Raw genomic sequence first — 23,853 nt, 5'->3', positions numbered from 1 at the left:
GAATATTTTCTACTTTCTGTCATTTTTCAGTTTCTTAAGTGTGAATATTTTCTACTTTCTGTCATTTTTCAGCTTCTTAAGTGTGAATATTTTCTACTTTCTGTCACTTTCCAGCTTCCTTAGTATGACTATTTTCTACTTTCTGTCATTTTCAGCTTCTTAAGTGTGAATATTTTCTACTTTCTGTCACTTTCCAGCTTCTTAAGTATGACTATTTTCTACTTTCTGTCATTTTTCAGCTTCTTAAGTGTGAATATTTTCTACTTTCTGTCATTTTTCAGCTTCTTAAATGTGATATATTTTCTACTTTCTGTAATTTTTCAGCTTCTGAAATGTGAATATTTTCTACTTTCTGTAATTTTTCAGCTTCTTAAGTGTGAATGTTTTCTACTTTTTGTCATTTTTCAGTTTCTTGAGTGTGAATATTTTCTACTTTCTGTCATTTTTCAGCTTCCTAAATGTGATATATTTTCTACTTTCTGTCATTTTTCAGCTTCTTAAATGTGATATATTTTCTACTTTCTGTCATTTTTCAGCTTCTTAAGTGTGAATATTTTCTACTTTCTGTCATTTTTCAGTTTCTTACGTGTGAATATTTTCTACTTTCTGTCATTTTTCAGCTTCTTAAGTGTGAATATTTTCTACTTTCTGTCACTTTCCAGCTTCCTAAGTATGACTATTTTCTACTTTCTGTAATTTTTCAGCTTCTTAAGTGTGAATATTTTCTACTTTCTGTCATTTTTCAGTTTCTTACGTGTGAATATTTTCTACTTTCTGTTATTTTTCAGCTAAAGTGTGAATATTTTCTACTTTCTGTCACTTTCCAGCTTCCTAAGTATGACTATGTTCTACTTTCTGTCATTTTTCAGTTTCTTAAGTGTGAATATTTTCTACTTTCTGTCATTTTTCAGTTTCTTAAGTGTGAATATTTTCTACTTTCTGTCATTTTTCAGCTTCTTAAGTGTGAATATTTTCTACTTTCTGTCACTTTCCAGCTTCCTAAGTATGAATATTTTCTACTTTCTGTCATTTTTCAGCTTCTTAAGTGTGATATATTTTCTACTTTCTGTCATTTTCCAGCTTCTTAGGTGTGATATATTTTCTACTTTCTGTCATTTTTCAGCTTCTTAAATGTGATATATTTTCTACTTTCTGTCATTTTTCAGCTTCTTAAATGTGAATATTTTCTACTTTCTGTCATTTTTCAGCTTCTTAAGTGTGAATATTTTCAACTTTCTGTCATTTTTCAGCTGCTTAAGTTTGAATATTTTCTACTTTCTGTCATTTTTCAGCTTCTTAAGTGTGAATATTTTCAACTTTCTGTCATTTTTAGCTGCTTAAGTTTGAATATTTTCTACTTTCTGTCATTTTTCAGTTTCTTGAGTGTGAATATTTTCTACTTTCTGTCATTTTTCAGCTTCTTAAATGTGATATATTTTCTACTTTCTGTCATTTTTCAGCTCCTTAAGTGTGACATATTTTCTACTTTCTGTCATTTTTCAGCTTCTTAAGTGTGAATTTTTTCTACTTTCTGTCATTTTTCAGTTTCTTACGTGTGAATATTTTCTACTTTCTGTCATTTTTCAGCTTCTTAAGTGTGAATATTTTCTACTTTCTGTCATTTTTCAGCTTCTTAAATGTGAATATGTTCTACTTTCTGTCATTTTTCAGCTTCTGAAATGTGAATATTTTCTACTTTCTGTAATTTTTCAGCTTCTTAAGTGTGAATGTTTTCTACTTTTTGTCATTTTTCAGTTTCTTGAGTGTGAATATTTTCTACTTTCTGTCATTTTTCAGCTTCCTAAATGTGATATATTTTCTACTTTCTGTCATTTTTCAGCTTCTTAAATGTGATATAATTTCTACTTTCTGTCATTTTTCAGCTACTTAAGTGTGAATATTTTCTACTTTCTGTCATTTTTCAGTTTCTTACGTGTGAATATTTTCTACTTTCTGTCATTTTTCAGCTTCTTAAGTGTGAATATTTTCTACTTTCTGTCACTTTCCAGCTTCCTAAGTATGACTATTTTCTACTTTCTGTCATTTTTCAGCTTCTTAAGTGTGATATATTTTCTACTTTCTGTCATTTTTTAGTTTCTTGAGTGTGAATATTTTCTACTTTCTGTCATTTTTCAGTTTCTTAAGTGTGAATATTTTCTACTTTCTGTCATTTTTCAGCTTCTTAAGTGTGAATATTTTCTACTTTCTGTCACTTTCCAGCTTCCTAAGTATGACTATTTTCTACTTTCTGTCATTTTCAGCTTCTTAAGTGTGAATATTTTCTACTTTCTGTCACTTTCCAGCTTCTTAAGTATGACTATTTTCTACTTTCTGTCATTTTTCAGCTTCTTAAGTGTGAATATTTTCTACTTTCTGTCATTTTTCAGCTTCTTAAATGTGATATATTTTCTACTTTCTGTCATTTTTCAGCTTCTTAAGTGTGATATATTTTCTACTTTCTGTCATTTTCCAGCTTCTTAAGTGTGATATATTTTCTACTTTCTGTCATTTTTCAGCTTCTTAAATGTGATATATTTTCTACTTTCTGTCATTTTTCAGCTTCTTAAATGTGATATATTTTCTACTTTCTGTCATTTTTCAGCTTCTTAAATGTGAATTTTTTCTACTTTCTGTCATTTTTCAGTTTCTTACGTGTGAATATTTTCTACTTTCTGTCATTTTTCAGCTTCTTAAGTGTGAATATTTTCTACTTTCTGTCACTTTCCAGCTTCCTAAGTATGACTATTTTCTACTTTCTGTCATTTTTCAGCTTCTTAAGTGTGAATATTTTCTACTTTCTGTCATTTTTCAGCTTCTTAAGTGTGAATATTTTCTACTTTCTGTCATTTTTCAGCTTCTTAAATGTGAATATGTTCTACTTTCTGTCATTTTTCAGCTTCTTAAGTGTGAATATTTTCTACTTTCTGTCATTTTTCAGCTTCCTAAATGTGATATATTTTCTACTTTCTGTCATTTTTCAGCTTCTTAAATGTGATATATTTTCTACTTTCTGTCATTTTTCAGCTTCTTAAGTATGACTATTTTCTACTTTCTGTCATTTTTCAGTTTCTTAAGTGTGAATATTTTCTACTTTCTGTCATTTTTCAGCTTCTTAAGTGTGAATATTTTCTACTTTCTGTCATTTTTCAGTTTCTTACGTGTGAATATTTTCTACTTTCTGTCATTTTTCAGCTTCTTAAGTGTGATATATTTTCTACTTTCTGTCATTTTTTAGTTTCTTGAGTGTGAATATTTTCTACTTTCTGTCATTTTTCAGTTTCTTAAGTGTGAATATTTTCTACTTTCTGTCATTTTTCAGCTTCTTAAGTGTGAATATTTTCTACTTTCTGTCACTTTCCAGCTTCCTAAGTATGACTATTTTCTACTTTCTGTCATTTTCAGCTTCTTAAGTGTGAATATTTTCTACTTTCTGTCACTTTCCAGCTTCTTAAGTATGACTATTTTCAACTTTCTGTCATTTTTCAGTTTCTTACGTGTGAATATTTTCTACTTTCTGTCATTTTTCAGCTTCTTAAGTGTGAATATGTTCTACTTTCTGTCACTTTCCAGCTTCCTAAGTATGACTATTTTCTACTTTCTGTCATTTTTCAGCTTCTTAAGTGTGAATATTTTCTACTTTCTGTCATTTTTCAGCTTCTTAAGTGTGAATATTTTCTACTTTCTGTCATTTTTCAGCTTCTTAAATGTGAATATGTTCTACTTTCTGTCATTTTTCAGCTTCTTAAGTGTGAATATTTTCTACTTTCTGTCATTTTTCAGCTTCCTAAATGTGATATATTTTCTACTTTCTGTCATTTTTCAGCTTCTTAAATGTGATATATTTTCTACTTTCTGTCATTTTTCAGCTTCTTAAGTATGACTATTTTCTACTTTCTGTCATTTTTCAGTTTCTTAAGTGTGAATATTTTCTACTTTCTGTCATTTTTCAGCTTCTTAAGTGTGAATATTTTCTACTTTCTGTCACTTTCCAGCTTCCTAAGTATGACTATTTTCTACTTTCTGTCATTTTTCAGCTTCTTAAGTGTGATATATTTTCTACTTTCTGTCATTTTTTAGTTTCTTGAGTGTGAATATTTTCTACTTTCTGTCATTTTTCAGTTTCTTAAGTGTGAATATTTTCTACTTTCTGTCATTTTTCAGCTTCTTAAGTGTGAATATTTTCTACTTTCTGTCACTTTCCAGCTTCCTAAGTATGACTATTTTCTACTTTCTGTCATTTTCAGCTTCTTAAGTGTGAATATTTTCTACTTTCTGTCACTTTCCAGCTTCTTAAGTATGACTATTTTCTACTTTCTGTCATTTTTCAGCTTCTTAAGTGTGAATATTTTCTACTTTCTGTCATTTTTCAGCTTCTTAAATGTGATATATTTTCTACTTTCTGTAATTTTTCAGCTTCTGAAATGTGAATATTTTCTACTTTCTGTAATTTTTCAGCTTCTTAAGTTTGAATATTTTCTAGTTTCTGTCATTTTTCAGTTTCTTGAGTGTGAATATTTTCTACTTTCTGTCATTTTTCAGCTTCCTAAATGTGATATATGTTCTACTTTCTGTCATTTTTCAGCTTCTTAAGTGTGAATATTTTCTAATTTCTGTCATTTTTCAGCTTCTTAAGTATGACTATTTTCTACTTTCTGTTATTTTTCAGCTTCTTAAGTGTTAATATTTTCTACTTTCTGTCATTTTTCAGCTTCTTAAATGTGATATATTTTCTACTTTTTGTCATTTTTCAGCTTCTTAAGTGTGAATGTTTTCTACTTTCTGTCATTTTTCAGCTTCTTAAATTTGATATATTTTTTACTTTCTGTCATTTTTCAACTTCTTAAGTGTGAATATTTTCTACTTTCTGTCATTTTTCAGCTTCTTAAGTATGACTATTTTCTACTTTCAGTCATTTTTCAGCTTCTTAAATGTGAATATTTTCAACTTTCTGTAATTTTTCAGCTGCTTAAGTTTGAATATTTTCTACTTTCTGTCATTTTTCAGTTTCTTGAGTGTGAATATTTTCTACTTTCTGTCATTTTTCAGCTTCTTAAGTATGACTATTTTCTACTTTCTGTTATTTTTCAGCTTCTTAAGTGTTAATATTTTCTACTTTCTGTCATTTTCAGCTTCTTAAATGTGATATATTTTCTACTTTTTGTCATTTTTCAGCTTCTTAAATGTGATATATTTTCTACTTTCTGTAATTTTTCAGCTTCTTAAATGTGAATATTTTCTACTTTCTGTCATTTTGTAGCTTCTTAAGTGTGAATATTTTCAACTTTCTGTCATTTTTCAGCTTCTTAAGTTTGAATATTTTCTAGTTTCTGTCATTTTTCAGTTTCTTGAGTGTGAATATTTTCTACTTTCTGTCATTTTTCAGCTTCCTAAATGTGATATATGTTCTACTTTCTGTCATTTTTCAGCTTCTTAAGTGTGAATATTTTCTAATTTCTGTCATTTTTCAGCTTCTTAAGTATGACTATTTTCTACTTTCTGTTATTTTTCAGCTTCTTAAGTGTTAATATTTTCTACTTTCTGTCATTTTTCAGCTTCTTAAATGTTATATATTTTCTACTTTCTGTCATTTTTCAGCTTCTTAAATGTTATATATTTTCTACTTTCTGTACTTTTTCAGCTTCTTAAGTGTGATATATTTTCTGCTTTCTGTCATTTTTCAGCTTCTTAAGTGGGATATATTTTCTACTTTCTGTCATTTTTCAGCTTCTTAAATGTGATATATTTTCTACTGTCTCTCATATTTCAGCTTAAGTGTGAATATTTTCTACTTTCTGTCATTTTTCAGCTTCTTAAATGTGATATATTTTCTACTTTCTGTTATTTTTCAGCTTCTTAAGTGTGATATATTTTCTACTTTCTGTCATTTTTCAGCTTCTTAAGTGTGAATACTTTCTACTTTCTGTCATTTTTCAGCTTCTTAAATGTTATATATTTTCTACTTTCTGTCATTTTTCAGCTTCTTAAATGTTATATATTTTCTACTTTCTGTACTTTTTCAGCTTCTTAGGTGTGATATATTTTCTGCTTTCTGTCATTTTTCAGCTTCTTAAGTGGGATATATTTTCTACTTTCTGTCATTTTTCAGCTTCTTAAATGTGATATATTTTCTACTGTCTGTCATATTTCAGCTTAAGTGTGAATATTTTCTACTTTCTGTCATTTTTCAGCTTCTTAAGTATGACTATTTTCTACTTTCTGTAATTTTTCAGCTTCTTAAGTGTGATATATTTTCTACTTTCTGTCATTTTTCAGCTTCTTAAGTGTGATATATTTTCTACTTTCTGTCATTTTTCAGCTTCTTAAATGTGAATATTTTCTATTTTCTGTCATTTTTCAGCTTCTTAAGTGTGAATGTTTTCTACTTTTTGTCATTTTTCAGCTTCTTGAGTGTGAATATTTTCTACTTTCTGTAATTTTTCAGCTTCCTAAATGTGAATATTTTCTACTTTCTGTCATTTTGTAGCTTCCTAAATGTGATATATGTTCTACTTTCTGTCATTTTTCAGCTTCTTAAGTGTGAATATTTTCTACTTTCTGTCATTTTTCAGCTTCTTAAGTATGACTATTTTCTACTTTCTGTTATTTTTCAGCTTCTTAAGTGTTAATATTTTCTACTTTCTGTAATTTTTCAGCTTCTTAAATGTGATATATTTTCTACTTTCTGTAATTTTTCAGCTTCTTAAATGTGATATATTTTCTACTTTCTGTCATTTTTCAGCTTCTTAAGTGTGATATATATATTTTCTACTTTCTGTCATTTTTCAGCTTCTTAAATGTGATATATTTTCTACTTTCTGTCATTTTTCAGCTTCTTAAATGTGATATATTTTCTACTTTCTGTCATTTTTCAGCTTCTTAAGTGTGAATATTTTCTACTTTCTGTCATTTTTCAGCTTCTTCGATCATCAACTCCAGTATGTGTGAAGTTAAAATCACTGATTTTCTCTGTGGACTTTGGTGTGGGAGAGTTAGTGGTTTACAATCGAAACTTCTGCTCCTCCTTTTGAGATTTTGTCCAATCACAGAGCAGTTAAGAGAGAATGTGTGCCTCCTTATTGTTGTTCTACTAAGTCTACTAAGTCTGTCTCTATGTCACACTGTGAGAAGGACTTTTCCAACAGGAAACTGATGTTTGTAAACCACTCACTCTCCCACACCAAAGTCCAGAGAGAAAATCAGTGATTTTAATATCACACACACAGGAGTTGTTGATCCACTGCTGCCTCCATCACTAAGTTCTAATGTCTTATTTTGTCACTTTGGCTTCGAAAATCATACGTTCAGATTGACTTCAGTGACACAAAGTGACCACACGAGGCAGCAGAGGACCAGCAGCTCCTGTGTCCCCGACAGCTAAAACCACTGATTTTCTCTATAGGGTTTGGTGTGGGAGAGTGAGTGGTTTACAAACTTCAGTTTCTTGAAGGTTTATTTATATTTTTCAGTCGCCCCCTGATGGACATTGAGGAGAATAGAGTTTACACTCTTCCACTCATGATTTAATCCCTGACTATGTGTGTGTGTGTGTGTGTGTGTTGTAGAGATTTAAATGAATAAACACAGTCTTCATTTGTGTGAAGCAGCAGCTGGTGAACACATTTATTTCAGTCCCTGCTTTTAATTATTATCATTATATTAATTATTACTGTTGTTGTTGTTTGTTGACACACCTGCACTCCCCCTCATTAATGTAAGCAGCAGCTGTTTACAGTCTGCACACATTCACACGTTCATTTACTGAGTAAAAGACTCTGTCTCTACTGTCACAGCCTGTCCCTCTCTCTGTCTGTCTGTCTGTCTCTCTGTCCCTCTGTCTGTCTGTCTTTCCTAATGGTTTAATTTGTGGTTATAAGTTGACATTGATTATTTGGTCCATTCCTCGATCGATGAGTCGTTGTATGAATGTATGAAACAAAGAAAGTAGAAAATATTCACATTTATGAAGCTGAGAAACGACAGAAACTGGCTTTAAGCTAAAACAACGATTTGTGTATTAAGTTTGTTTTAAATACAGAAGATTGGTTTGTGTGTAAATATAAGAAATTCTGAAGAATACATTCTTTAATGATGATTCATGTAAATAAAGCAGAAGTTTTTCCTCATTAAAAACAGACTTTGACAGATTTACAGTTTAAACTTCATTAGTGATTAAAAAACGCTGACTCATCAGCATTCAGATAAGGGCGTCGACCTCCTGCTGTCATCATCAAAATTCTCACACACACACACACACACACAAAGAGACCCACACACACTCTCTGAACACACACAAAGAGACACACACACACACACTCAGAGACACACACAAAGAGACACACGCACACACTCTCTCTAAATACACACACAGAGACACACACACACACACACACACACACTCTCTGAACACACAAGAGACACACACGCACACACACAGAAGCTTCTCTGAACATCAAATCTTCTGCTGCTGTTTCTGTAAAAACTGCCTTTATTTTGGTGAGTGAGCGTTTTTAGACAGGGTTGCCTAGCAACTGAGACTCTTAGTTGTATATGGCTGTGTCACACACACAGAGACACACACACACACACACCCACAGCTGTGGTAAATTTAGATGGTGAAGTCAGCAAAACACTCACAGCTCTGTGTGACACGTATGAACATCATGTGACTACATCATCATCATCTTCATCGTCTTCATCATTATCATCATCTTCATCGTTTTCATCATCATCCTCTTCTTCATCATCATCATCATCGTCTTCATCTCGGTGGTTTAATCATTTAATGAAATGTATGAACTCATTGATTAATAAAAGGTTTTTATTCAGATTAAATGAGATTGAAAGAAAACTAAATGTTTTCATGTTGACTTTAAACAAAAAACTCTAACGTCACTAAAGACGAGCAGGAGTTTTTCATTTAATGTTACTGTTGATTTACGTCTTCTCGTGTATTTCACACTGCTGTGACTGTGATTTATTCTATTTTAATGTTTTACCAATAAAAACGGGATTAGATTAAAACTAACAGAGGACTGAGTAAATTCAAAGAGAAGAAGAAAGAGACATGTTTTTATCTGAGGACAGAGTGGACACAAGAGTGAGGACTCCATTATTTATTTGAGCAGAGAGAGAGGCACACACGCACACGCACACGCACACGCACACGCACTGAAGATAACTTTAAGAAACACTCACTCTCCCACACCAAACCTCATAGAGAAAATCAGTGATTTTAGCTCACAGGGACACAGGAGCTGCTGGTCCTCTGCTGCCTCGTGTGGTCACTTTATGACACTAACATTAATCTGAATGTATGATTTTTAATGCCAAAGTGACAAAATAAGACATTAGAACTTAGTGATGGAGGCAGCAGTGGATCAACAACTCCTGTGTGTGTGATGTTCAAATCACTGATTTTCTCTCTGGGCTTTGGTGTGGGAGAGTGAGTGTTTACAAACTTGTGGAAAAGTCTGTGACTATCACAGGGATGACGTTCTCACTGAAGTTCTCACTGAAGTTCTCACTGAAGTTCTCACTGAAGTTCTCACTGAAGGCCCTCACAGCAGAACAAACCTTTGAAGTTAATGTTATTTATGAGAAATGAAAGAATTTCTGCTGTTTAACACCAGGGCTGCCACTTTACTGGAGTCAGATTACACCTGAGAGTCACAGGTAATCAGATTACTACAGAGTCTACAGGGGGACAGGAGGGTCAGCTGCCGCTCACAGCTGCTTTAGTCATGTGACATCTCCCACATACAGTTACCACTTAAATTAACCCTGAAATACATCAGAGCACACAGAATCCTTAGCCACGCCTCCTCCTGGAGAGACAGGGACAGATATGAAGGAAGTCAGAGTGATTTTTCACAGTTTGAATAGTGAAGACTAAACGTGTCCAGTCAGCTGTCCCTCTGATCCCTGAGCTGTCGTCCCCTGCTGTGTCCTCTCCTGTCCTTCAATCATGGTTCAGCATCTTTTCCTCTAAAGTTTGTTTAAACACAAGCAGAGACACATGCGGTGGATCAGCGGTCTCCAGCTGTGACCAAAGACGTCCTCACCTTCAGGACGGACAACAGCTTCATCAGAGACATGAGAGACAGAGAGAAGATGCTCAGAGACATGAGAGACAGAGAGAAGACGTTCAGAGACATGAGAGAAGACGCTCAGAGACATGAGAGACAGAGAGAAGACGTTCAGAGACATGAGAGAAGACGCTCAGAGACATGAGAGACAGAGAGAAGACGCTCAGAGACATGAGAGACAGAGAGAAGACACTCAGAGACATGAGAGTCAGAGAGAAGACACTCAGAGACACGAGAGTAAGAGAAAAGACACTCAGAGACATGAGAGTCAGAGAGAAGACACTCAGAGACACGAGAGTCAGAGAAAAGACACTCAGAGACATGAGAGACAGAGAGAAGACACTTAGAGACATGAGAGACAGAGAGAAGCAATCAGAGACATGAGAGACAGAGAGAAGACGCTCAGAGACATGAGAGACAGAGAGAAGACGCTCAGAGACATGAGACAGAGAGAAGACGCTCAGAGACATGAGACAGAGAGAAGACGCTCAGAGACATGAGAGACAGAGAGAAGACGCCCAGAGACATGAGAGACAGAGAGAAGATGCCCAGATACATGAGAGTCAGAGAGAAGACGCTCAGAGACATGAGAGACAGAGAGAAGACGCTCAGAGACATGAGAGACAAAGTGAAGACGCAGAGGAAGAGTCAGAGATAAAGAGTCAGAGTTAAAGGGTCAGAGATAAAGAGTCAGGGAGTCAGAGACAAAGAGTCAGAGTTAAAGAGTCAGAGATAAAGAGTCAGAGATAAAGAGTCAGAGTTAAAGAGTCAGAGTTAAAGAGTCAAAGTTAAAGAGTCAGAGATACAGAGAAGATGAAGAACGATGTGGTTCACTCGATCGTCACCACTCTTCAGGAAAAAAAAAGGAAAGGAGTGAGCAGAGTCTCAGCGACAAGTCTCGCAGGAATTGGAAATGATTCGTCATTACGGCAGAGAAAGTTGGGGGGGGGGGGTGAAGGGGTGAGGGAGGCAGAGAGAAGTCGACGGGGCAGGAAGGGAAGAACAAATGGTTCCTGGTGCAAAATGAAGCATGAATAAATGATGAGAGAGTAAGTGCTCTGTCAGCTGCAGGAAACCTGACACCTCCACATCACACGTTCACTCCTCACAGAAAATCACCCAATCATCAGAAAACAGGAAGTCACTTTAACAACTACACCTGCACTTCCTGTTCACATGAAATATTTACACGTGAACGTGAACACAAAATGTTCACGTTCCTTCACAAAATGTTTACGTTCCTTCACAAATCTTTTACATTCCCCCACAAAACTTTTGTGTTTTTTCACAAATGTCTTATGTTCCTTCACAAAATGTTTACGTTCCTTCACAAAATGTTTACGCTCCATCACAAAATGTTTACGTTCCTTCACAAAATGTTTACGTTCCTTCACAAAATGTTTACGCTCCATCACAAAATGTTTACGTTCCTTCACAAAATGTTTACATTCCATTACAAAATGTTTACATTCATCGCAAAATGTTTACGTTCCATCACAAAATGTGTACGTTCCTTCACAAAATGTTTACGTTCCATCACAAAATGTTACATTCATCGCAAAATGTGTACGTTCCTTCACAAAATGTTTACGTTCCATCACAAAATGTTACATTCATCGCAAAATGTTTACGTTCCATCACAAAATGTGTACGTTCCTTCACAAAATGTTTACGTTCCATCACAAAATGTGTACGTTCCATCACAAAATGTTTACGTTCCTTCACAAAATGTTTACGCTCCATCACAAAATGTTTACGTTCCTTCACAAAATGTTTACATTCCATTACAAAATGTTTACATTCATCGCAAAATGTTTACGTTCCATCACAAAATGTGTACGTTCCTTCACAAAATGTTTACGTTCCATCACAAAATGTTACATTCATCGCAAAATGTTTACGTTCCATCACAAAATGTGTACGTTCCTTCACAAAATGTTTACGATCCATCACAAAATGTGTACGTTCCATCACAAAATGTTTACGTTCCTTCACAAAATGTTTACATTCCCTCACAAAACTTTTACGTGCTACAGAGCTCCACAGCCACATATTAGTCTAATTTCATTTCCCCCCATTTTCCGAGTGTGTCAGTGAACTATGGAGGCCTTCACAGGCCAGAAGGTGTGTCAACACTTTAACACAGCACTGTTACGCTGCAGCTTTAACTTCCAGCTCCTGAAACAGTAGCAAATGTTTCCTCACATGAAGGTGTTTTAACGTAGCATTCAAATGAAATATAAAAACAAAAACCACAGCCTCAGTTACAGTACCACCAGAGAGAGAGAGAGAGAGAGAGGTGAGAACTTTCCAGACGAAGCTTTTAAAACCAGACTGAGCCACAGGCTGGTTAAATACCACACACACACACACAGACGTGCTAATGGAGGCTAATGCCTCCTGTGTGAGGAGCTAACAGCTAATGGAGCTGATGTGTTTGTATTATTTAAAGGGACAATCCCTAATGAGTTGTGAAGGATCGATAACTTCAGTCACATGACTGATCGTAGGATGATGACGTTACCTGGTTTAATCGTCAATGATTAACTGACAGTGAAAATATCGATTAGCTGCGTCGCATTAGCGTTAGCCCGCTAAAGTGTGAGCTGATTATTTCACAGAAACACACAAACACACACACAGTTTGCACAGTTATATTAAAAATCGTAATTATTTTGATCATCGGTAGTCAGATATTTCACAGAGAATATTGATTCTCATGAGTCTCTCTGATTTAGGTGTTTTTTTAAGACGTTAAAGACAAAGAAGACACATCGACTGAGTCGTCCTCTGTCACTTCCTGTTTGGAGGAATCACAGCTGATCTGAGGCGTTCAATTGTTCCATCAGCACAAGCTTTTAGTCGCTCTTTACACTGGCATTGATTTTCATGCTGGACCTGCTCTCTCTGTCTGTCTGCCTGTCTGTCTCTCTCTCTGTCTGTCTGTCTGTCTGTCTGTTTGTCTCTCTCTCTCCTGGTGTAACTGGTCCAGAGGAGAGTGAGCTGCTGGAGTCTTGGAGTGTTTGCATCATGTTTCTTGAAGTGAGCAGCAGCTCACGGCCGTGGTGACCCACTTTCACCACGAACACACACACACACGTACACACTCCGACACACACACAACACACACACACACACACACACACACACACACATCCATCTAATGTGGTGACAGAAGTTCATTTGTGTCAACCTTCATTTATCAGCAAAATCCTGCTGCTGTAAATAGAGATGTTCCGATACCATTTTTCCCTCCCGATACCGATTCCGATACTTGTGCTGTGGGTATCGGCCGATACCGAGTACCGATACCGATACCAGTGTGTTATAAAAAAATATATATCATACTACGCCTGCATGACTGTGATATGATTATCATCACCAAATCCTTTACCGTATCAGTCACGGGTATCAGACAGTGGAATAATCTGGATGAGGAGATGAAAAAATCAGCAAAACGGAGTGTATTTAAAAAGAAGTATGTAGAGATGACCATTAATCGATACAGAATGACCCAGGAGGAAAGTATGACAAAGGTCAGAGACAGAAATCTGTAGACACCGTGTGGATACGGCAGTGGAAGCAAATGTAACCAAACAACAGCTGACATACATGGAGTCTGATTGACTGTCTAGAGCTAGACTGCATCTCTGAGTGCTACCTGATGCTGAAACATGTTTTTGTCAAAATGTCATAAGAAAAAGAAAAATGATGTATTGTATGATGAAAATCTGTTTTCTGTGGGTAATGGGGACGAGACTAGATAAGCTTTTGCTTCTCCGGCTTTCCCTTTTGGTTATGTGTATTGTGTAAACTACACTAAGATGATGTGTGATGATGAGTGATCTAACTGACATGACCGAAATAAACATATATATATATATAAAAAAAAATCATTGGTGGTAAGGTTTGGCTCAGGTTAAACCCTCTGTAAAACATGAACGAATACAGCAAATGGACATCATTTATTTTTACCAGTGATATGTTATTTCGTTTTTCAGCTTGTACGTTTGTTTTGACTCTGGTCCAAACACCGCGGCACTGGCAGAGCTTCATGTTTCCATGACGACTGACCGGGAAAGGACGCGCGTGACATCATTTTTACTTGACTCCAGATTGTTAAAATGAGTCTCTGAAGTAACGCTAAACTTTAAAAACAGAGGCATACATACGCAGGACACAGGTACGCTGGTTAGCTGTAGCGCTGCTCTTTTCGTTTAATAAACGGGCCGCTCCAGTTTGACTGTAGACGCGCTAACGGAGCTAGCGCAGCTAACAACGCTAACGGAGCTAACTGGTAAATACTGCCAAACCGCCGACATGATGAGCTAACGTTAGCTCCTTGTCTACAGGTGTCGGGTGATCAGTTCTTCTTCACATCTCTAAAACAGCACAGCGCAGGCTGTTTCAAGAGCGGCGAAGAAGAACCGCGTCAGAGCTAACGGAGCTCTATTAAATAACGTGGTATCGGATCGGTGCATGGACTCCAGTGCTCGCCGATACCGATACCCACATTTTCGGCAGTATCGGAGGCATTTCCGATACCGGTATCGGAATCGGAACAACTCTAGCTGTAAATTCATTTGATCTATAACTGACACCTGAGGGAAGCTTTCCTTTAAAGGCACAGTTCAGGTTTTTCAAGGTTCTGAGAACAAAGCATGTGACCTGTGTCCAAGAACTGTTTGACTGACAACATGGCTGCATTAAACTCATTTTAGCCAATTAAAAAAGACTTGTCTCATAAAACCTGCGTCAGTTTAAGTCTATGATATCTTCAGAACAGAACACGTTTTTATCTCACTGTCGGACAGGAAACTCTCCCACACCAAAGTCCAGAGAGAAAATAAGTGATTTTAGCTCACGGGACACAGGAGTTACAACACACACACACACACACACACACAGTGGTATGTGGTCATCATCACTGGTGAGTTCATCTGATATCAACATGTGCACGCTCACGAGCTCTCGTGCACACTCGTGAGATCAATCAGAGCAGGTACAGCAGTCCGACCCTGAGGAGGATGAACTTACTGAGAGCAGGAAACAGATCTGACTGCTGTAAAGGGAAACCCCCTCTTCAATCCCACAATCCATTTCTGCTGCTGCTGCTGTTGCTGACATACGTGTGTGTGAGTGAGGAGATCGTTAGTGTCTGTAATTTCAGTCGTGTCTGATTCTGCCTTGTCAGTGGTTTTCACCGTTCTCTCTACATCAGCACCGCCAAAAATAAAGAAAGAAAGAAAGAAAGAAAGAAACGAAATAAATAACGAAAGATCCCAAACACCCTGAACGTAACGTGTGTGACGTCACACTCAGACCAAGGCTACAACCACTGCACACACTGACTTCTGTCACAGACCATTAAGAGACCTTTGTTCAGCTGAAAGTGAAGAATAAAAAAAACATCTGACAGAAACATCACACATACACACACGCACACACGCACATGTGTGTGTGCGCGCGCGTGTGTGTGTGCGTGTGTGTGCACGTGCGCGTGTGTGTGTGTGAATACCTGAGCACCTCCTCAGTCAGTTTGACACAAATGTAACGTGACAGCATCAGTGAGGCCTGAGGTTAACGGTCTGACGAGGAGGTGGCGGTCAGAACCTCGCCTGGGCCAAAGGGGGGCGGAGCAAGAGGGAATTTATTAATAATAACAATAACAATAATAAAAATAATAATAGTATTAATAATATAAGACAGCGTGAAGGAGAGAACAGAGGGAGAGAGCGACAGAAAGTTAATTTGTTCTGGTGTTCAGGGGAGGAAGACAAACACAGCGAGGTTGCCACGGTAACGTCACAAAAATCACGAGTCATGGACTAATGTGGATCACAAAAGGGGATTATGAGGCATGGCGCAAACAAGAAGCAGCCCGTGTGTGTGTGTGGCACACAGGAGCTGCTGGTGTGGGAGAGTGAGTGGTTTACAAACTTCATTTGCCTGCGAGCCTTCTGTTAAGTATCTAAAATCTGTGTCACATTTCAATGCCAATGTGTGTCTCGGTCTCGTTGTCAGCAGCAGGGGGCGCTCACAGCACAGTCAGCACAGTTACTACCTTACACACGTACACTTCACACAACCTAAAATATGCGTTTATAAAACATGAGGCCAGAGTGACCCTGAAATTTTGACCAGTTAATCCTCAAGTCCGAGTGAATGTTTGTGCCAAATGTGAAGAATTTCCCACATGGTGTTTGTGAGATAAACGTGGATAAAACACAGAAAATCACTCGGTCACAGTAAATGTGATTTAACCGTAATCCGCCCTCTTCTCTGCAGAGTCAGCATTAGATGAAATTTCGAGTTAATTAAGCCTCGACCTTAAATTTCCCGTCTCCATAATCAACTGCTGAATGAGTCTCCCACTGGAGCGACGTTTGTCCGAGATAAATGTCATTAATCTAAATGACCGCGGCCATTAGTCCATTAGCAAACTGAAGCCAAAACTGGTAAACACACAGAAAACAGCTCCACAGAGAGAGGCAACATGATCCAACATGACACCAACTTCATCCTGAGCCACACAAACCACAACTCATGACGTCAGCAAACCAGCAAATCTGCAACCATCTTGTTTATTTTAACAGTGCGTTAGGGATTAAGGACTCAGCTCAACTCAACTCAACTCAACTTTATTTATAAAGCGCTTTAAGCAGCCGTAGCTGAGACAAAGTGCTGTACAAGAAATAAAACAAAAAGTAAAACAATAAAAATACTAAAACAATAAAAACAATAAAACAACAAAAATGTTAAAACAATAAAAACAATAAAACAATAAAGATATTAAGAGAATAAAAACAATAAAACACCAAAAACGAGTCTCGTGCTGAGTTGAAAGCCAGGGAATAAAAATGGGTTTTAAGATGAGTTTTAAAAATGGACAGTGAGGGGGCTTGTCTAATGTGGAGCGGGAGGACGTTCCAAAGTTTGGGACCGGCAATGGAAAAGGCTCTTTCCCCTCTGAGCTTCCGCTTAGACCTCGGTACCTCCAGGAGCAGCTGGTCAGCTGACCTGAGACACCGAGCAGGAGTACAAAATGGGACAAAAATGGGACAAAAATAGGACAAAAATGTCCTAGCTCCCAAATGGTGGAACGAGCTCCCCATCAACATCCGGACAGTGGAAAGCCTCCACATCTTCCACCGCCGACTAAAAACACATTTCTTCCGACTCTACCTTGACTAAGACGACGGCAAAAAAAATTTAAATAAAAAAAACGTATACATCGTACCTATGACTAGCACTTCATAGTTTGGCTTACTTGAAGCTCTTACTTACTTCTAGCTCTTATTTGTACCCAAATGTTTAAATGCACTTATTGTAAGTCACTTTGGATAAAAGCGTCTGCTAAATGACATGTAATGTAATGTAAAAAATGTCCCATTGAAAACCATTCAAAATGCACTTACGTTAAACCACAATATGTGCATTTGCCACTGAATTGATCATTATTAAACAGGCTACTTCCACTAGATGGCACTGTTACAATTGCTGCTGCTAATCATTGACATAATCACAGAACACGAACAAATCTATTTTGCATGGAGTTTATTGACAATAATAAATATTTTCTGAGGGTTTTTGTGGCATCCCGTAAAAAACATGGCATTTAAAAAATCCATGTTAAAACACAACCCCACAGTTGTCTTCATAAAAGTCTCACTTTCTGTTTGTCCACACTCAAACACAACCTTAGAGCTTTCAAAATAAAGGTCTAATCGTCAGTTTGTCCACACTAGAACACAACCAAGCAGTTTTCAAAATAAAAGTCTAACTGTCAGTTTGTCCACACAAAAACACAACCCTGCAGTTTTCAAAATCATAGTCTAATTGTCAGTTTGTCCACAATAAAAAACACAACCCAGCAGTTTTTAAAATAAAAGTCTAATTGTCAGTTTGTCCACACTAAAACACAACCCAGCAGTTTTTTAAATAAAAGTCTAATTGTCAGTTTGTCCACACTAAAACACAACCCAGCAGTTTTTATAATGAAAGTCTCAGTATCTGTTCATCCACACTAAAACACAACCCAGCAGTTTTCAAAATAAAAGTCTAATTGTCAGTTTGTCCACACTAAAACACAACCCAGCAGTTTTCAAAATAAAAGTCTAATTGTCAGTTGGTCCACAATAAAAAAACACAACCAGTTTTCAAAATAAAAGACTGACTTTCTTTTCATCCACACTAAAACACAACCTTAGAACTTTTGATTTGTTTGTTTAATGTTGTGTAGAAGTGAAGGGAGGGAGATGAGAGCAGTGCATTGTGGGTAGGAGCACTCCTGTCAGGCCTGTCTCGATGCCAGGAGGAGGTCAAAGTTCACCGCTGATCAGCCACAGAATCTGCCGATGTCAGACGTCTCCTGTTTCCCCTCGCTCACCCTCTGTCTGTCTCTCTCTCTCGCGTTCTGTTTTCACACATGCTCGCTCTACCTGACTCTCGGCCACCCGCAGATCTGATTTCACTCTCTCTCCAGTGTTGTTATGGTAACCAGTATTTCAGTACTACAGTGGCTCAGTGCTTCAGCCTGACGTTTCCTCACAGTGTCAACCTGCAGGGGGCGCACGTGAGTAGCCAGGACATCAGACCGTGCTAACCGTGAAAACCAGGACAAACAGATCAGTGTCACCCAGAAAACAAACACAGGATAATAATAATAACAATTATTGATCACATTTGATCAGCGATAACATGACCTCAACAGACCCAGAGGTCAGAGGTCACAGTATTAACTGGAAACTGAAACTAAACACGAAAATACTTTCAGTGATGAGACACAAGGATGTCCAAGAGACAAAACAACCTGAAGGACACAAGACAAAGAGACACAAAACTAAGACAAAGAGACACAAAAAAGATCAGAGACACAAAACAACCTGAAAGACACAAGACAAGGACAAAGAGACACAAAACAACCTGAAATACACAAAACAAAGACAAAGAGACACAAAAAAGGTCAAAGAGACACAAAACAACCTGAAAGACACAAGACAAGGACAAAGAGACACAAAACAAGGACAAAGAGACACAAAACAAAGACAAAAAGATACAAAACAACCTGAAAGACACAAAAAGGACAAAGAGACACAAAACAAGGACAAAGAGACACAAAACAACCTGAAAGACACAAAACAAAGACAAAGAGATACAAAACAAGGTGAAAGACACAAAAAGGACAAAGAGACACAAAAAACCTGAAAGACATAAAACAAAGAGACACAAAAAAGGACAAAGAGACACAAAACAACCTGAAAGACCCAAAACAAGGACAAAGAGACACAAGACAAGGACAAAGAGACACAAAACAACCTGAACAACACAAAACAAAGACAAAGAGCAACAAGACAAGAACAAAGAGATACAAAACGACCTAAAATACACAAAACAAAGGCAAAGAGACACACAACAAGGACAAAGAGACACATAAACACCTGAAAGAGACACAAAACAACCTGAAATACACAAAACAAAGGCAAAGAGACACAAAACAAGGACGAAGAGACACAAAACAACCTGAAAGATAAAAAACAAAGAGACACAAAACAAAGACAACGTGACACAAAACAAGGACAAAGAGACACAAAACAACCTAAAAGACACATTACAAAGACAAAGAGACAAAAAGCAACCTGAAAGATACCAAACAAAGACAAAGAGACACAAAACAACCTGAAAGACATAAAACAAAGACAAAGAGACACAAAAGAACCTGAAAGACAGAATACAAAGACAATGAGACAAAAAACAACATAAAAGACACAAAACAAGGACAAAGACACACAAAAAAGACAAAGATACACAAAAACAACCTGAACAACACAAAACAAAGACAAAGAGCAACAAGACAAGGACAAAGAGACACAAAACAACCTGAAAGACACAAGTCAAAGAGACACAAAAAAGCCTGAAAGACACAAAACAAAGACAGAGAGACACAAAAAAGCCTGAAAGACACAAAACAAAGACAAAGAGACACAATACAACTTGAAAGACACAAAACAAAGAGACACAAAACAAAAACAAAGACACACAAAACAAGGACAAAGAGACACAAAACAACCTGAAAGAAATAAAAAGACAAAGAGACACAAAACAAGGACAAAGAGACAAAAAACAACCTTAAAGACATAAAATAAAGAGACACAAAACAACCTGAAAGACATAAAACAAAGAGACACAAAACAACCGGAAAGACATAAAACAAAGAGACACAAAACAATCTGAAAGACACAAGAAAAGGACAAAGCGATACAAAACAAGGACAAAGAGACACAAAACAACCTGAAATACACAAGAAAAGGACAACGAGACAAAGGAAAAGGACAAAGAGACACAAAACAAGGACAAAGAGACACAAAACAAGGACAAAAAGACACAAAACAACCTGAAAGACACAAAACAACCAAGTGTTGGTTTGAGTGTTTGTGTAAATTGAACCTTTAATAAAGTCTTAAGTTTTCACTGATGTCATAGTTTTTATTTATAATATCAGTGTTTAGTGAAAAATAATCTTACATCTGGGATTATGATCAGTTTACACACACACAGACATGCGCGCACACACACATGCACAAACTCTCTCTCACGCACACACACACATACACACACTCACACACACAGACACGATACAAGGGCAATTTTCTTTTTATCCACACTAAAACCCACTCCAATAATTTTCAAAATATAAGTCTCAGTTTCTGTTCATCCACACTAAAACCCAACCCAACAGTTTTTCAAAATAAAAGAGGGTCGCGGGGGGTGCCGTGCCAATCTCAGCTACATCGGGCGATAGGCGGGGTACACCCTGGACAGTTCGCCAGTCCATCGCAGGGCCACACACACATAGAGACAAACAACCATTCACTCTCACACTCACTCCTATGGTCAATTTAGAGTGTCCAGTTTACTTATCCCCACATTGCATGTTTTTGGACTGTGGGAGGAAGCCGGAGAACCCGGAGAGAACCCACGCACACACGGGGAGAACATGCAAACTCCATGCAGAAAGGCCCTTGTTCCAACCGGGGCTCGAACCCGGGTCTTCTCGCTGCAAGGCGAGAGTGCTAACCACTACACCACCGTGTGGCCCCAGTTTCTGTTCATCCACACTAAAACCCAACCCAGCAGTTTTCAAAATAAAAGTCTCAGTTTCTGTTCATCCACACTTTAGAGATTTCAAAATAAAAGTCTCACTTTCAGTCAGAAACTAAAGCTCACCATCATCATCACCATTATCATCATCACCACCATCATCATCATCATCATGATCACCATCATCACCATCATCATCATCACCATCATCATCATCATCACCACCACCATTATCATCACCACCATCATCATCATCATCACCATTATCACCATCGTCATCATCACCACCATCATCATCATCAGCATCATCATCATCCCCATCATCATCATCCCCATCATCACCATTATCCCTATCATCATCATCATCATCACCACCATCATCATCATCATCATCATCATCACCATCATCATCATCATCATCATCACCATTATCACCATCATCATCATCACAGCAGCTCAGAGACACAGAGGACATTTCTGTCAGGGGTCAGGGGTCATGGTCATGTACTTACACAAAGGCGTGGTAGAGCAGCGCCCATCCTCGCGGCCTCTCCAGCGTGTCGTAGATCAGGTTCTGGATCCGCCTCCGCCTGATGTTATTCCTCTTGTTCGGCCGCGTGTAGCCCAGTGGCGTCTTGGCGAGCAGCCCGACGCCGAGGCCCTGTGAGCCACGACCCGATGACACCAGCAGCAGGGCGCCATCTTTGTCCCCGCCCCCCGAGTCTGTGAGCGGCGTTGGAGGCGGAGCTCCACATGGAGGCTTTTTCTGCTCCTCCGAGCTGCTAACAGTGCTCCTGGAGCGAAGCCCCATGATCAGTGGTGGAGGAGGAGGAAGAGGAGGAGCCGGATGACAATAACGACGCCCGGCAAGGAACGCATGCCATGTTCCAGCGACAGAAGACGGAGGACGGACCGTCTAGAACATTCAACGACGGAGACACGGAGGGAGGTGAGAGGAGCAACTGAGAGGAGGAGGAGCAGGAGCATAAGGAGGAGCAGGAGGAGGAGCAAGAGGAGGAGAAGGAGCATGAGGAGGAGGAGGAGGAGGAAGAGGAGGGAGGAGGGAGGAGGAAAAATTAGAAAGGACAAATAGAGGAGAAGAAGAACATTACATCTCCAGTTTTAAACAAACAAACAGTCTTAATGGTCTGTGATCTTACACACAGACCTGGTCCAGGTTCAGACCAGGTTCAGACCTGGTCACAGAAAAACCACATTGAGACATGGTTTGAAGACAAATGTGTCCACATTCCTAAGGAAGCCTCCTCTGCTGACGTCACCTGACCTGCAGCAGTTTCACTGCATTTTTACACTAATCACCTACAGCTTTCATTCATTCATTCATTCATTCATGTAACAACACACACTCACTGTGTGGACGCAGTATTTTCCCCGCCCATTTGTTCCACACAGGTTGCAAATATGTGGCTACTTCCTGTCGAAACAGGCTACTTCCTGTCGAAACAGCCTACTTCCTGTCAGGAATTTAAAAAATAAAATGAATAACTAATAAAATTTAATTTTACCTTATTTTCTTATAAAATAAACACGGTTGAAGCTGCAGTCAGGTGACACCAGCTATCAACCAGAGTCATGTCAGGAGTCGCCCCCTGGTGGCTGAGAGGACTCTGTGGACACAATCTGTCCTCAGACCACCTCTGAATGTGAATGTGGATGTGACACACACACACACACACACACACACAATGAGAGACATGTCAATCAGTCAATATTTGTATCGAAGAAACAAAGAACTGAGCAACATCATGTTACATCTTTGACGCACACACATTCACGCACGCACACACGCACACACACACAAAATGGACAGAAAAACAGCGGTACGTACCAGCGGCGGATCCCGGGCATGACTCGAGCCTCCGGAGCTTCAGCCTCCATCCACCTGCAGAGGAAGAGGAGGAGGTGACTGAGGCGGAGAAGGAGCAGCAGGAGGAAGAGGAGGAGAAGAGAAGAGGAAGGGTGGAGACACAGAGGAGGAGAGAGAGAGAGAGAGAGATGCTGCTGCGAGGAAGAGCTCGAGACTGACTGAGAGAGAGAGAGAGAGAGAGAGAGAGAGAGAAGCGTAGACGCGACTCACACACACACACACCCGCGTGCGCGCTCTGGTGCGCCGTGCACGCGCAGGAAGGCAAAAAAAACCTCTTGACAGGTGAATATAAACACGCGCGCGCTCAAGGAATGAAAGATATGTACAGTCATGTAACACACACACACATACGCACACACTGTCTTACTGTAGATGTGAGGACATAACACAGCAACACAAAAAAACAGGTGATGAGGACAGCTGTCCCTCACACACACACACACACACAGTTCATATCTTAACCAGTTCCTCATTCTGCCTCATTAGGACCAGGTTTTGGTCTCAATGGGGACTACTGCTCCTGACAAGGTCAGTGTTTATGACAGAACACACAAACACACACACACACAGTGTTAAAACAGATTGTGTTTCTTCTCAGGGGGTTTGACTAAACTAACCAGAGTTCACTCACTCTCCCACACCAAAGTCCACACACACAGGAGTTGTTGATCCACTGCTGCCTCCATCACTAAGTTCTAATGTCTTATTGTGTCAAATTTGGCTTTTAAAATCCTAACCTCAGATTGACCTCAGTGACACAAAGGCACCACATAGATTTAA

The 23,853-nt window shown here is 38.2% G+C and overlaps 1 protein-coding gene across 1 annotated transcript in view; it reads right to left on the bottom strand.

Moving 5' to 3' along the window:
• kcnq3 (potassium voltage-gated channel, KQT-like subfamily, member 3) overlaps positions 1-23,343 on the bottom strand; it is a 53,055-nt gene extending 29,712 nt beyond the window's left edge. Inside the window, exons 1-2 of the mRNA XM_058627171.1 lie at positions 23,035-23,343; positions 21,698-22,147 (exon numbers count right to left, since the gene is read on the bottom strand). Of these exons, the coding sequence (XP_058483154.1) occupies positions 21,698-21,996 (299 nt within the window). The 5' untranslated portion in view covers positions 21,997-22,147; positions 23,035-23,343. The remainder of the gene's footprint in view (positions 1-21,697; positions 22,148-23,034) is intronic.
• Between the last annotated feature and the right edge of the window lie 510 nt (positions 23,344-23,853).

Source organism: Solea solea, chromosome 1 (genome assembly GCF_958295425.1).
Source record: "Solea solea chromosome 1, fSolSol10.1, whole genome shotgun sequence".
Lineage (NCBI taxonomy): Eukaryota > Metazoa > Chordata > Actinopteri > Pleuronectiformes > Soleidae > Solea > Solea solea.
The sequence above is the reverse complement of the archived record's forward strand: the minus strand, read 5'-3'. Positions and strand labels throughout refer to the sequence as shown.